Source organism: Heliangelus exortis, chromosome 11, assembly GCF_036169615.1.
Source record: "Heliangelus exortis chromosome 11, bHelExo1.hap1, whole genome shotgun sequence".
NCBI lineage: Eukaryota > Metazoa > Chordata > Aves > Apodiformes > Trochilidae > Heliangelus > Heliangelus exortis.
In genome coordinates this window covers 8,805,806-8,820,882 of record NC_092432.1, presented here as the reverse complement: position 1 = coordinate 8,820,882, position 15,077 = coordinate 8,805,806, and the positions used below count along the sequence as shown (strand labels likewise).

General features: G+C 40.5%; 1 protein-coding gene across 5 annotated transcripts in view; it reads right to left on the bottom strand.

Annotated features, from left to right (window-relative positions):
- CEMIP (cell migration inducing hyaluronidase 1) overlaps positions 1-15,077 on the bottom strand; it is a 110,054-nt gene that overhangs the window by 38,329 nt on the left and 56,648 nt on the right. For 3 of the 5 annotated variants that reach the window (XM_071754372.1, XM_071754370.1, XM_071754371.1), the window contains 10 exons: positions 14,155-14,262; positions 11,707-11,859; positions 10,962-11,100; positions 9,928-10,164; positions 9,355-9,534; positions 5,561-5,631; positions 4,738-4,833; positions 3,998-4,119; positions 1,700-1,841; positions 729-920 (listed from right to left, as the gene is read on the bottom strand). In XM_071754372.1, the coding sequence (XP_071610473.1) occupies positions 729-920; positions 1,700-1,841; positions 3,998-4,119; positions 4,738-4,833; positions 5,561-5,631; positions 9,355-9,534; positions 9,928-10,164; positions 10,962-11,100; positions 11,707-11,859; positions 14,155-14,230 (1,408 nt within the window). In that variant the 5' untranslated portion in view covers positions 14,231-14,262. The remainder of the gene's footprint in view (positions 1-728; positions 921-1,699; positions 1,842-3,997; positions 4,120-4,737; positions 4,834-5,560; positions 5,632-9,354; positions 9,535-9,927; positions 10,165-10,961; positions 11,101-11,706; positions 11,860-14,154; positions 14,263-15,077) is intronic. The other 2 variants (XM_071754374.1, XM_071754373.1) reach the window with 1 other exon arrangement.

Genomic DNA, 15,077 nt, shown 5'->3' with positions numbered 1-15,077 from the left:
TGGACTGCAACGTCTTTTCATCAACAGCAATTTATTCTGGATTTGATCTGGGCACCCTCATGAGAACAATGCTGAGGCTGTGCAAAGGTTCCTGCTGGTCCTGCTCAGCCCAGCCCTGGCAGTACTTTGCTGCTCCATTTCCCTTAGGGCTGAGATTCAGGAAAACTTGCTGGTCTTGTGAAGCCAGAAAAGTTTGGTTAATACATCACCTCTAAGCAATGCTGTCTAGAGAGGCAGTAAAAGAGAAACAGTAGCTTCAGTAGTAAAAAACAGTATTTCTAAAATGTAAGATTAGAGTTCTTGTCAGATGTAACTCTCCCAGGAAGATAGCCAGCCACACATTACTTCATAGCCTCTCATGGTCTGCCCCTGTCCTAGCTCACTCTTCAGACCAGCTGTGCTCATCTCTTGCTTTCTAGGAAGGGATAAATTTTTAAATACAGTTATTTATAACTGAACATTTCAAATACATGACCTATATTGTTTTTCTTAAATAAATATGTCAATTTAATAGTGTGCTCAGGGAAAAAAAATAGATTCGGTTATGAAAAGGGAAGATGGAAAAGCACTGGAAGGAAATGAAATGGCTTTCAAGAAGGAAAATATTTTTCCCAAGAGCATCTAAAAACTCGCCATCAAATTCAGGTGTTTTCCAAACCTTTTCAGTTCTTACTGGAGTTACCTCAGTACAAATGATAACAGCAGCCTGGCAAGATGAAGCCCCTTACCTGCTACCTTGACCTGGGTGGGTCTGCAGGTTCTGCATGGCAGGACTTGGAACTCCTCTGCCTGGTACATGGAGTAGTCAGTGCTTGCAACCACGAGCCTGTCCCCGGGTTTCCATGAGCTTACATCATCCACCAGGTTCAGGATGGTGCTGTTCACATTGGTGTCAATGGTCACTGTAAGTTTTGGTTTCACTGAAAAGCCAAAATGGAAAGGTGAATAATTCGGTTAACCTTATCAGAAAATTCTTGTTGGAATGCCACCAAAAAAAAGATTATTTCCTCATGAAACGAAAAATAATTATCTCTTCCAAACATGCTTTTTACTGGTTTTGGCTTGGAAAGTGAGCAAACAAGAAAGTATTTTCCTTCAGTTGCAGGCAGGTGGATTTTCCACTATCCCCAGGACTAAATTTAAATGTAACTCTTAGTGGCTCATTTTCACCACACCCACTTCGCAGCACCACTTGTGGGCTCTGGGCACTGTTGTTTCCATCAGCCAAGTGGTCTTTTAACGTAATGAATGTTTTTTCCAGCAAAACAACTGCCTTCCACCCTTCTTTTCCTGCCAGCTGAGCACCAAAAGATCCTAACAACATGACCAGGTTAGGCAGTGGTGTTGGACTCACTAACAACAAAACAAAGGATGGCTTTCAAAGCCTTCACACACTCTGATTGACACCTAATCCTAAAATGCTCCAGCAAGAGGTAAGATATTACAGGAAGGGACTTGCCAGGTATTTGCCACAGCCTTGCTGGGTTTTTGAGGCACCACCCTGTTGCCTCTGTTAGTGCTAAGGAATTTTTCCTGAGATAAATCTTCAGTCACTTTTATCTGTGTTCACGTCAGTAGCCCAGCCAATGTTTTAGCCTGGGAAATCACTCAAGTTTTTCTTAGACTGAACAAGTGCCAGGCATCAGATGACACTTTTTCTGCTTTTGCCTGGTCTGCTTTTCAGCTGTGGGGCACATACCAGATCTGCCACACAGGAACCGGACTCTGTAGTTCTTGCAGCCCTCGCCTGTCTGGTCCTTGCCATGGCACAGGAATCTGTAATCATGGCCACTCTTGTAGAAAACCTCAGTTGTTAAATTTGCTCCATCAAGCGTCATTGCCTGGAATGAGAATTGAAATATAAAACAGGTCAATGCTTGAGGCAAAGAGATTTCACCAAAACATCCATGCCATCACAAGAGGGTTTCTTTTGGGCCCTGCACAGGAGTTATAGAAGAAAACAGGGCGGCTGTTTTGTGTCTTACCCAGCTAGCACTGCAGCTGGGGCTCAGGCACAGCTATTTTATGAAGAAGCTCCACAAATTATTGCTTGGTGCATGCATTTCTCCTGTATCTATATTAAGATGATGTGCTTTTTTGGGAGGAGTATTCTGAGCTTCACTAACATCTGCCTTGGTGTCCTATATTTTCTCCTGCCATTGGTTTGAGGGCAGATAAAAACCCAGGACACAGATGCTTGTACCCAAATGACCTCATGGTTTCAAGCCTGTTCACAGCACTCATTTCAGTGCTTGTGGTCTGAACGCTGCAGAAGAAAGAGATGAAGATCTTATTTCTTCTCTGCACAGATCAGTCTCCCTAAGAAAAAAAAAAGCATTAAAAGCTGCTCCGATACCCATTGCTTCAAAAGGAACAAGAAGAGGTGGCCTTGTATCATATACAACTACCAGTATCATATACAACTACCAGTCTGTGGAGCTGCCTTGAGGAAAAAAAGGCTGTATCAAGCCAAGCAGCACTGCAATATGTGGCCTCTCTTGTGTTCCTGCTGGGGCAGTGTCACCCCTCAGGGTCATGTTAAATTTCACAGTCCATCTCTACAGCCTGCGCTTCTCAAGCCTTTCACAAAAATGTGATGCATGGCATTGGGCAGCCCAAATAACGTGTGCATTTTCACAGGGCACCAGGAGAAAAGCTGTTTTTCAATGAAGGGTCTGATCCTGACTCTCACTCAGACAGACCTTCCCTGTTAATGCCACGTATGGGATTAGCACCATCAGCAGAAGGAATGTGCCTACGGCTGTGCTGCTCTCCTGTTATTATCATCAAATCTTCAGGGGTTTTGTATGCAGCAGAGCTGGAGCAGGCCAGATGGTACAAAGCTGTGTAACTTTATGAAGGCAATGAGCAACAGCAGATTACACTGCCTGAGGATTTGCCCTAAAATCTGCAGGGTCTGAACTGAAAAAAAGGTTGTTTCACTTGTAATATACATGGGGAAAAAAAAACCCAGACTGTCAAAAGGAGAAGAGCAAGGTTTGTTTCATGAGCAGAAGAATATCTCTCTTGTTTCTCTTTCAAGAAGATGCTTGAAGTGCCTGTATCATAACAAACATCTGACCCCTGTTTTGAACTAAGTTGTCACTTCTAATATATGTATACGGAAGGAGAAATGAATGGGGATTTGCTAAGACCCAGCAGAAAATTATAGGGTAGTTTTTCCCTTTCTGTTCAAGAGGAGATTCTTTGTAACATCTGGCCCTGGAAACTTTCACTCATACTGTCAGTATTCCCATTTATTTCAATAGCCACATTCTTGTGAATAAGGCCAACTCCACTGGTTCAGGATACCCAGGAACCTTAGGTTCAGCCTCTGACAGATATGAAGCATTTTATTATCTTTTTTCTAGGCAATTCTTCTGCAGTCATTTTTTTCAAGTAGATGTAAAAAACATATGGTGAATGTAAGGAAAAAAAAAAGCTTGGTGGGTTTTTTTTTGGTTTGTTTGTTTGTTTTTTTTTTTTGTCCTTGAAGAGGCTTTGGCAGTCTCAGAAAAGGTGTGATTTTTCATCATCATCATGCTGGCCTGGTGGCATAATTATAATGTTTAGCCCCAAACAGCATTCAAATTTCTTTCCACAGAGAAAAGAGATGGCTACAAGCTCACAGGTATTTTTTCCAATCTGCTACAGCTGGTAGCTTTACCATCTCATTACCTTGTGTGATTAATTTTTTAGGTAGGGTCCATTCTGGAACCATTCAAAAACTTTGAAATTTTTATGTGTTTTTCCCTTTTAATCTTCCAGCAGGAATCACATATTTCATGATAGCATCTGTGCTGTCCATGACCCCATCTGTACTCCTTTTCATGCCAGAAGCCAGGACTTTTGTCTCAGAATGATACAAGACTGGATACCAGATCTTGTCAGTTATGTATTAGAGCAGTAAAATAATCAGGGGTTCAGTAAAATTTTGGGGTTCAGTGTCAGTCTAAAGAGGACTTGCCCTTCTAAAGTGAGTGGTAAGCTAACCTACCTGGATGTCAACGGGTTGCCTACAGATTTTGTCAGGATGAGCAGCTTTGAAGTCAGAAAGCTTCTCCATGTCCTTAGATCTCACTTTATCAGGCTTCTCAAACCACTCTGTCCATTCTACATCTGGAGACAAGTGCAAACAAGAAAAGTGATTTGAAAGTCAAGCTTAATGAATGCAGCAAAAACACATGAAGCTTAATATGATCTCAGATATCATTCACAAGTTTCTTCACTGATGACCTGATTCCTGCCTCTTCCTGCCAGTCTGTCAGAGGCTTTTAATGATGCTACAAAGCGTAACCAGCCAAGGGAAAGCAGAGTTATTAAAACCTACATAACTAGAGTATGTAGTATGAGCATTATTAATAGGCATGGATACCTGTGTCCTTCTTAGCTGCCTTTTCTGATCGTCAGATCAGGTCATGACCAGTTACTCTATGTTGTCTGAAACATGCACATGATGCAGTCAAAAGAACTGAGAGGTTCTGTGTGATCTCTTATGATCTAAGAGATGGAATTTCATACACAGTGCAGTAAAGGAAAAAGGTTCCCCATTATTCAGAATGCTCTGGAGACAACTGAGGAAAGAAACTCTGACTGCTCCTTGCTTGGGTTTGTGCTGATGTAAATAGCAGCTTGCAAGTCTGCTCTTCCCAAATGGAAAAGTATTGCAATAAAAAGGATGATTCACCCTTTTTGTCAACTATCTACCACCAAATTACATGGCACACAGATCCTTACCTTGAACCCACTCACTAGTCGAAGAGACATTAAAATGTTCCCCGTTTTCGGCTTTGAATAGTTTGAATACTTTTGCCACAGCTGACCCTTTGTGACCTGTAAAAAACAAACATTGGTAAAATAACAGAATGCAGCTGATAAAAGGCAAAACTGAAAAGGCTATGGTCTACACGCATGTTTGCAAATTTTGGTTATATTATCTAGAATCAGCTCTGCACAGTTTCCAGGAAAATGTACTGATCTCGGAGTGAGACTTCAGACACTTTTGTAACCTCTTGGACAATCAGGAGGAAAAATCTTCCAAAGCCAAAAGAGGATAAAAGTCCCAGTGATCTGTAATATATTGCTATTTTTATTTGATGTTGCAGCAAGCCATGTTGTTAGCTGCTCTTGAAAATGTCATGAAAAGACACAGATTCAAAAGTCTTCAGCTTGCAAGAAAATGTTTTCACAGGAGTATTTGAGGCCACCAATATAGGATACACTGATTGAATTTTCAGCTGGCATGAGCTGGGTTTGTTCCACAGTTTTGTGTCTAAGATATGCAGTTTCTGAGTTCGGTTTCACACTCGTGCAGGATCCCACCCTTTTTCTCAGGGTTTGGATAACAGGGGTTAATACCACACTTGGCTGCTTCAGCTGCATTAATGGGAAGGAAAAACACATACAGAGAGTATCCAATTAAATCTGTCTAACCATCAGTGGCTCACAGCTTTGATGCAATGCTGTGTCAAGTGAAAACACCATTGATCAAATTAATCTCAGCTGTAACTCCAGTAATTTCCAGACATAACATTAAGACAGCATTTTGTGCATGAATTACCTTGATATTCAATGTGGTCTTCAACAGAAGAGGAGGGATTTCCTTTGACAGTAATAAAACTCCATGGGTGCCTGGAAAATGAAAATGAGAAATGATTGAGTTCTGTCAAATATAGATGATTAATTTTTATAGCTCAGTGTTCTTGCATTTCTCAGGGGCATCACATTCAAAACAGTGGTTCCTGTAATGTTCCTGTAAGTGTGTTTCTCTTTTAAATAAATAAGTGTTTAAAGAAGTTTGTCTGTGACAGTCACATAGGACACTTGTAAATCTTTGAGGAGCCTGAAAATCTGTGTGTGTGCATGTGCACAGTGGAGAATATGGAAAAAAAGTCACTTCTGTTTATATAAATTTATCTCATGCTGAAACCTCGTTTATCACCATTGTCTTTGGAATGACCCATGAGAATTTCTAATAGACAGGCTGGCTCAGAAAGGACAATAAAAAGTACTTAGATAGTCTCTGGGTACTTTCCTTATTTCAAACACTTAACAAGGATAAAAGTTTATGGGTCTGAATTGTCTGTTCAAATCTGAGCCTACATCAGATATAGGTTCATTACTGCCTGATGGTTATTGGTTGAGCAGGTTCAATAGTTTTCACCAGCACTGGAGAATGACCACATAGATGAGCAAGCAATGGAGAAAAGACTAAAGTGCCTCCCAGCCTTGGAGGTAAACCCTACTACTGGGGGTCAGGAGGGAGTTTTATCTTCAAAATAGAAGTTCAAACATAGCTGCTCTTAATCACTAACAGAATAACAAATATGATATTAGGGTAGTAGGGGGACTCCTACCCCTAAACCTGAATTCAGCAAATAGCCCCATAGATTAAATGATGTCTCCAGAGGTATAAATACCCCATGATATCAAGTGCATCAAAATTCAGCCTTGAGTCTTGCAGGTCACTCTACATTTACTATCCATTGATATAAGCAAAGTTATGCCCCAGTCTGGGAGTTCAGAAGAAAACAGATGCAGATATTGATAGATAGGCACCAGAACACCCACCCATTAGCACTGGCACAAACTGGGTTTTGCTGGGATTGGCAGCCTCAGGGTCAGCAGAAAGCAGCAGTGCTGGAGCTCCCACACTATGCTGAGGTCATACCCAGAAGTGCACTGGGTATGATTCCTCAAGGGGACACAGCCCCAGAGCTGTGTCATCAGTCCAAGAAGGGGACAGCCCCACAGAAGCTGCCAACCAGCCAGCCAGATGCTCCAACTGGAAAACCTGCCTGTGCACCAACTGCTGGAGGCACTGCTGGGCTGGGATCTCTATCCAGGGAGGGGAAGGGTGGGGGGCAGGAAGGCCACATTATCACTCAGCAGGCAGGATAGATTATTTTTCATTACTACTTTTTTTCTTTTTTTCTTTTTTTATAGGTCAACAAATTGGAAACAAGTGACAAAAAAGGATGATGGTCCCAAAATAATCTCATAAATAATCTAAAGAATAAGCAGCTGTCTAGTTCTGCAGCTAAAGGTTTGGACCAATTTCATGTGTTAAAATACTTGTTTCTCTCTGTTATTTTATCCCTTAAAAATAGTTTTCAAGTCATTCATTCCTGACATAAAAGGACCAATGCAATCTGTTTGGGCTATACAAAATGGAAAGGCCAGTAATTCCAGAGCCAAATCAGTTATATTTGGGTGGGATGCCAAAAAGAACAACTCTGTCATCAAGTGTAGAAAGGCTTTCTTTTAATTTGTTAGTAGAAGGCGAAAAAAAACAAACCTCACTCTTCAAGAGTAAATTCACTTTTCAAAATAACAATAGAGGAAGAATGCAAGATTTTCCTTTCATTCCTGATGCTCTCAACTCAGCAAGTAGGCAACTGAAGGTGATGCCAGGAGCACAGAAACATTTTTGGATAAATTAGCATTGCTCATAAGCTCTGCTACAGCAAGGGGGAGTTGCACAACTTTAAAATCTGGCTGAATATGAAGCAACTGGAAATAGGCAGAAATTTGTCCCTACCACCATCAAGTCAGAAAACAGCCCCATCCTGGTGAGAGTGGGCACACGGGTGTGTTAGAAAGAAAAATCCATCCACTCTCTCGGAGCCTTCCTTTGCCATACAGGTCACAGTATGTCCAATTTTTTCACCCTGCACAGGTTTTTTCTAAGATGTTGCAAAAAAAAATTCTGAAATGCATCTACAAGGTATTTACATCCTTATTCATTGTTATAGCTGTGTCTGAAATGTAAACCCATATGTCTAAATTTTGTTATGCTAAAGTGAAGTGGAGGTTTGATTTGCATAAGTGAAAAAGCCTGGATGCATCTGCCAAATCTGCCCGCCTGCCCTCTAACTGCCTTTGCAAATCTGGACCCAGCTGCCTTCCAGACAATTATTTTTTTTTTGAAACTTGATGAACTTAAGCACTGAAAACACTCCTGAAAATACAGTCTTTTAAATAATGCATCAAGATGCAGATGTTTTTCCACATAGCACTATGCTTGTGGGAGATAATACGAAGCAACTACTGCCACGTTATGGTATCCACAATGTCACTGTTACTTATATATAGAAATATTGGGGTATTTCAGATAAAAGAATGGCAAGGATTAACTTTCTGACTGCAGACAATAGCAGTGATGAAAGTCTCATTTCCACGGATGAATTTCTATGGTATTTCTATTACAGGGATTTATAGCAAAGAAGTGAGAAACTAGTATTAGAATACCACAGCAGCCTAAAAACATCAAGTGCAATTTCCTGTTATAAACATATGCCAAACCCATCAATTTCTTCCTGTTGCACAGTTAGAAGGAAAAAAGAAAGTTCAAAAATCTTTTTCTGTTTCCCTAATTTCAGTCTTTGAAAAGAACCCTAGTAGGCTACTGGGCTTTAATATGGGGTCTGGGTATTTGAGAGCAAGCACTACACTGATGGAGACAGCCTGGGTTTGGAGACTGTTTCTGCAGCCTTGGTTGATTCTTTGAAATGCATTATCTGGTTCACAGAAGTCCCTGTAAATATTTGAATCAATCTCTTCATCAACAACCCCAAATCTTACTCCCAGTTGACACTTCTCTCTTCCCTCAGACTGCTGTATTAAATCACTTCTCCCTGTATGGGAGATTATTTGTGTGTGTGTTCTGCAGTGACCCTCTTACTGCCTTTAACAAAAAAACCCAAACCAAAACAAAAATGCCTACATAAATTGAGATAAACACAAAAAATATAATAGCTACAGCTGGGCAAATAGCAAATATTCTCAAGAGTGTGTGTGCCAACACAGACACTGTATTTGCCACAGAAGTATTTACAGTCCAGAGCATAAATAAATGCTCACTAAATTTCTGTGCTGCGCAACTCCCCGAACATGTTTCCAGCAGGGAAGCTGAAGAATACTCTGTATGTGTGTACCTAGCAAAGACTACATGGATATTATTCCCCCCTTCTTAATGTACAGCCCTTCCAACCCACTGCATGTGTGTAGATCTGCTTCTTAAATGTTTGGGGGATGACTTGAAAATAAACTGGAATAAATAAACTTGTGGAAACAATATCTTGGAAAAACATCTTTTTTAATGTGAATCATATGCTGTTCCTCAATCTGCTAATAAAAATACCCAATATAGACACTGAGTGCATCTTAACACTATCTAATTAACTGCTAAAACTTCCAAACTTCACATTGAGAAGTTGCCCTCTTTATTTATTCAATTTTTTTTTTTTTTTCATGTGAAAGAACTTTGTGCCTTTGAGAGTCTGGAATTATTTGGACATTTCAGGAGCATAATAAAGCCTCTGTGCTGGGAGAACTGGCAGAACTGGCACATACCTAAACCCAAGGTGGAGGAAATGCTTGCTGCCCAGTTTGGTCATTGCTTTCCTGGCCGTGTCATCCAAGTTTCTCGATCCTTCATCGTTTACTGCAACTGACAGGATCATGCCAGTCACAACTCTGCCCAAATACTGGGCAAGACGAATGCTTTCCTCTTTTGCTCTGTAGGTATCAAACCTAAAGTGATAAAAAAACCCAAGAGCGTTTACTTCAGTGAGCATTGCAGCTTTATGTATTGAAAAGCAAGAGCTAAAAAGAAATAACTCTTCCGTATTGTTTATAGCAATGACAATATCCTCTTGCAAAAGCACTTATCTAACAGGGTATTTTGGGGGTTCTGTTAAGCTGAACTGAATAAGCTCTAGTTGGCAGAGTAGGAAGGTTGGGTTCTACTACTCATTGGTTGGGTTCAGACATTACTGATCTAGAAAAAAATTGTATATACATTCAATAACATATCAATAGCAATATGAACCACATGCTAAAATGTTCATTTCTGAGCTTGCCAAGGTGCTGTTTCAAACCTATTCCCAAAGATGCCCACATCAAGACACTTGAAAAGTCACCCACCTGTCTGAATGCACAACGGCCCCTGTTTTGGGGTTGATAACATGGACAATGACACCCCGATGGCCCCAGCTCCTTTCAAAGTAATATCCACCTTCTTCCATGCCACCAGGATGAAGAGTTTTGTTTAAGAAAGTCCAGGACAGCTTTTTCTTCCCATGGATCTCAAGAGTGCCACCCTTACTTACTCCAAGATACTTCTGCCCAAAGTAGGGATTGGGCTGGCTGCCATCATTCGCTCTGCAGCAGGGAGGGAGGGAGGAAAGAAACCAAGTTTGGGTTTGTGACAGTCAAAGAAACTCTCTCCCTGTACTGCTATGGCCTAAGGGGATTTCCAATTAATTTCTTTAGACTACTCTAAGAAACAGCAACTTCCCACATTGTACAGAAAGTAAATTATTTGAATTATTGAGTTATTGAATTTGAAATAATACTAGCAAGTACTAAAGGCCAGCAGCAATCTGGAACTCTGATTATACTCTGCTCATTATATATATTCAGAGGAGGCCTGAAGTCCAGACTGAACAACAGGTCTGTGTTCTTGAATTCTGGAAGACTTCAGGATCATAATCAGAAGCAAGGGGTTCTAATGGTTTTTAAATATGAGTTTGATATCCTTGAAATTCTAAGAGATGATGTAGCAATCTGCAGTACATAAATATATATCCTTTGGCTCACTACTTTCATGCAGAAAGAAAGATTGTTTGGGGAGGAGTATTTTCAGAATAAAGGCTCCTTGGCTTTTAAGCCTATTCTGGACAATCAGTTTGAGTGGTGGCACCATGCATGCTGGTTTTCTGGCATGCCCAAATACACCAGTGTTCATCTTCTAGTAGGATTTGAAAACCAGAAACAAAACCGTGTCAATTTTTTACATTTAAGGCCATTTAAATTGTTTAAAAAGCTATGGATCTTTCCCTAGGATACTGATTATAAGTATATCCGAGAAAATGTAATTTGAAGGAACACCTTTTTTCCCTGTTATGGAAGAGAGATCCTAGAAAGCTCTAAGATAATATTTTATCATGCATACGTACCGCCCATATAAGATGATAACCACATTGCCTTGGTAAGGGCACATCTCACTGCCAATATGTAACTCTCCATCATTTTCAATGAGTATATGTCTAGTACGCAAGATGATAGGCTGCACATCATCTTTAATGACCAATTTTCCTAAGTAGAAAAGGTTATGACATTTGCTTTAACACACATCAGCTCAGCACAGGTTGTGACACCATTGTGCTTACCCCAGTGCTGGGCTTACGTCTCAGTTTTTGAAAAATTCTGCACATTTTCCCCAAAACAGGCCCCAGTACAAATCCTAAAGATGTACCATCCTTTTGTATTCAGTCCAATTCTTGAAGAATGCAATTAAGATTTGAGAGGAATAGGACTCATTTAAAACTGAGACAGAAAGAATATGATGAATGAATGCTATTCATGCAAGCAGAACACTATGGCTCTGTTCTTAGAGACAAAGAGGCACATATGTATCTGCCCTGTTCAGAGACCCTGAGAACACAACTTTTGCAGTATGATTTTAGTGCAACAATGATTTAGTATAAAAATGTTTTTGAAGCAAATCACAAAAGTAGAACTGATGAGTATACTGAGCTACTTTTGTAAGTTCTCCAGCAGGAACAGCAAATGGGTTCATTATAACAGCTGAAGAACCTATTGCATCCCGTTTACCACCCACCCTGGTACTGAAAGCTGTGTTTGTCCAGTAGCCACCCAGTTCTCAGCAAGAAGCAAGGAAGCTCTCCCTGCATGTTTTACCTCCAGCAGTGATGTGGATAGAGTGGACAGTTGCAGAAGAAGAGAGAAGGAGCTTCCTGCCATTACGGATTTCAATGCGGTTTTCTTGGTTGTGACCTGGGTTCCAGCTTTCTAGCTCAGGATCCTTATCAGGGCATGTGACAGCTGCTTCTGCTGGGTAGAGATGGAGAGTGAAAAAAATGACTGTTTGTTCAGTGCAAGACCTATCTGGATCAATCTCAGCATTCCCCTTTGCTGCCTCCCTGGAACACAGCGATATCTCAGTGCAGCAGAGTACATGTGGGTCATGACCAAAAGAAAACAAACAACATCTTAGGCTGTATGGTTTTCTGTTTTCTGGATGCATGGAAAAACCCAGGTCCTGATGCAAAGGGGCTTTTCAAGGGATTCAGTTTCTAGAAAACTACCCAAGAAGAGACTCTGACTGAGCCCTTCAGCTCTGTTCATACCATCTAGACACAAAGACTTTGCCAAGCCCAAGAAAGATGTTGGTGGAAGGATAAAACAGCTACTGCCTTTAAAAATGCCCCCCAGATACCCACGAGGTTTGGAAAGCTTTGTGTAACGTAAAGATGTTAAAATATGTTTGCATCCTGTGTTTTGCCTGGAGATGGAAAGTAAAAGTGCTCAAACTAACATGAAAATATCAAGCACCAAGGAATTACCAGTCCACCCAGTAACAGAGAGCATCAGGAATCTCAGTTCACCATCATCAGACATCACCAGTCTCCACACACAGATTTGATTACAGACTGCCATGACGTGTTAGTCTGAACGGCTCTGGTACCAAATCCAAGAGACTCATGTTGTAAGTATTTACTTAAGATAAAATATTTCCCTGATATAATCTCACTTGATACATGAGCCTCACATCTTACTCTAATCAACAAGATTGTGAGAGTCGCATGTGTGATGCATATTTTCTGAGGGTAGAAACCTTTCTAATCCTAGGAAGCTGAGGTCAGTGGAAGTTTCAACAATGAGACCTTTGCCATCAGAAAGAATTGGGAGTTCTCACCAAGTCTCCAGCTTTTATCCTTTAAAACAAAAGCACCATGGGAAAGCTACAGGATCCATAAATCAGTGATAATAGACATGGGATCAACACCTTGACTGCAGCAAGGCTTTGTCTCTGGCTCTTGGTAGAGTAAATTTGGGTGGGTTTTGTCCTAGAAATACTAATGAATTCAGTTAATGGAAAGGACAACGATGTGAATCCATGCAAGGAAACATTTCCTGGTGCTGGTGTAGCTGACAGCAAGCTGTTGTGTGCTGCCACTGTGAAACCTGAGGGACATCTGTTAATTCCAGAGCAACAGAAACAAAACCTGTTCATCTGCATTCAGTTTCCTCCCAGATTGCTACATCAGCTTCTTGAGAAAATAATAGAATTGGACCAGCCACTGCTTTAGTGTCTCCAGAGACCCATTAAATCCCAGCTATTCAAGGTAGGCAAGAGCCATTTCATGTGGGTAGCATATGCCTTGGCTCTCTGCAAACTTTTTCCATATACATGAAATGATAATATCAGAGAGGGCTAATAATCCCCCTGGTAGCAAGTCCAATACTGACAAACACTCAGGGCCTGATATTGATACCCCTTGTGCCAGCTGAAAACTGGAAGTATATCAGTAATATCAGAGGCATTTTTTCCAATTTACAGTAATTGAGGAAAATAAGGAGGTTTTGGGTTCCTACCAGAAGACACACAGAATAAATAAGAGTCGGAAAAGATAAATACTTTTGGCAGGAAATGAGGCTTGCGTTGTAAATATATGTTCAAATATAACTGGAAAACGACATATTAAACAAATGAGCTGTTATTCCCATAGGAATAAGGATAATAAAATCTGAATAAAACCAAAAGAATCAATTCAAATGTAGAAGTATAATTTATCGATGAGATTAAATGGACAGGATAAAAGCTCATTAATTTTTCCATTTACTTGGTTATGCTAGCATCCAAGAGAGCTTCCTGCAATCTCAAAAGATGATTTGTGTCCCCAGAATTCATTATTTAGTAACAGAGAAAGACAACGAAGCCTAAAGGGACATCAAGAGGCATTGACACTGATGATTGGGATGACAATCAGCAAAAGCCAATACAATTCACCTCCAAGAGCCACAGTTTTAGGGCCTGAGGTTTCCTTTGTTATTACTTAGGGGCAGTTTGTTGGATTGGGGGTTGTTTTAAGAATGAGTTGCAGTGTCGCAGGGATTCCTGAGAGTACTTTCACCTGCTCAGAGATTTCAGCCTTTCCCACTCCAGCTGCCCTTTATCAGGAGTATTGGCACATCAAAAAACTGCTTTTCTCCTGAGATATCTCATTCTGTCCTTCACTTTTCTTATGTAAAGTGAAAAGCTGCCCAATCTAACTCAGAATGCCTTAATTTAAAAATAGTATTACAAACCATGTTGTTTTACATCTTTTTTTCAGGAAAACTTACCTGTGCTTACAAAAAAGATTACAAACAGAAGAAAAATGAAATTTTCAGCCAGATACTTGGAGGTAGGTAGAGCCATTCTTCAGGATTTTTAATTCTCTGGATGGATACCTGTGAAGAAAGGATATCAAGAAAATGTCAGGTTTTGATTTTTTGTTTTTGTTTTTTTTAATTCCAGGTCAAGTCAAAACCATTCACTGTGCAAAAAAAGGTCATGCCCAGCTTTATGCCAGCCCAGCTCAACTCCCATTCAGCTCTGTGGCTACAAATACTTTCACACTTCTTTGGTGCTTTGGGATCAGTCCGAACAGCAAGAAACCACGGGCAGCTCCTCACCCTTTGTTTGGTTTAGGTTAAACCCACTTAGGAATCCAATAGACACTCTAAAAGCAACCGCCAGTTGTAACCAAAAACACCTTAGGAATGCAGTAGAAACACATTCAGTGTCAAGACTCTCTAGGGCTGCATATTCACAAGTGCAAAAAAATAATGAAACACAACAGAAAAGGTGTTTGCAGAGGGACAAATCTTCAACATGTAACCTTCTGTTGGCACCTTTCTTCCCCTGTACTACCCACACATCTTTAGCAATGCTGTTCCATGCACCCCCAAGCTAAACTGCAGTCACACATCCAGTGGGAAGTATGTACTTTCTTAGATTTCAGAGTAAAGAAAACATTTTCTATTTAATATGCCAGCCCAGAATTCTCTTGCAAAACCAAAAGCTGCTTTTTAAACCAGTCTACCTAGTGTTTTTCTTTCTTCAGTAGTCAACCCCCAGCAAAAACAAACCAGCAGTGTCATGAAAGTCAAAATTACTGTGATTCTCTGCTGTGTTTGATTCTGCAGCTCAGCCCTGTGCTCATGACAGTTTATTGACACACATATTCACACTGGGGCAAGGACACCCACTTCCTAAGTGGCAA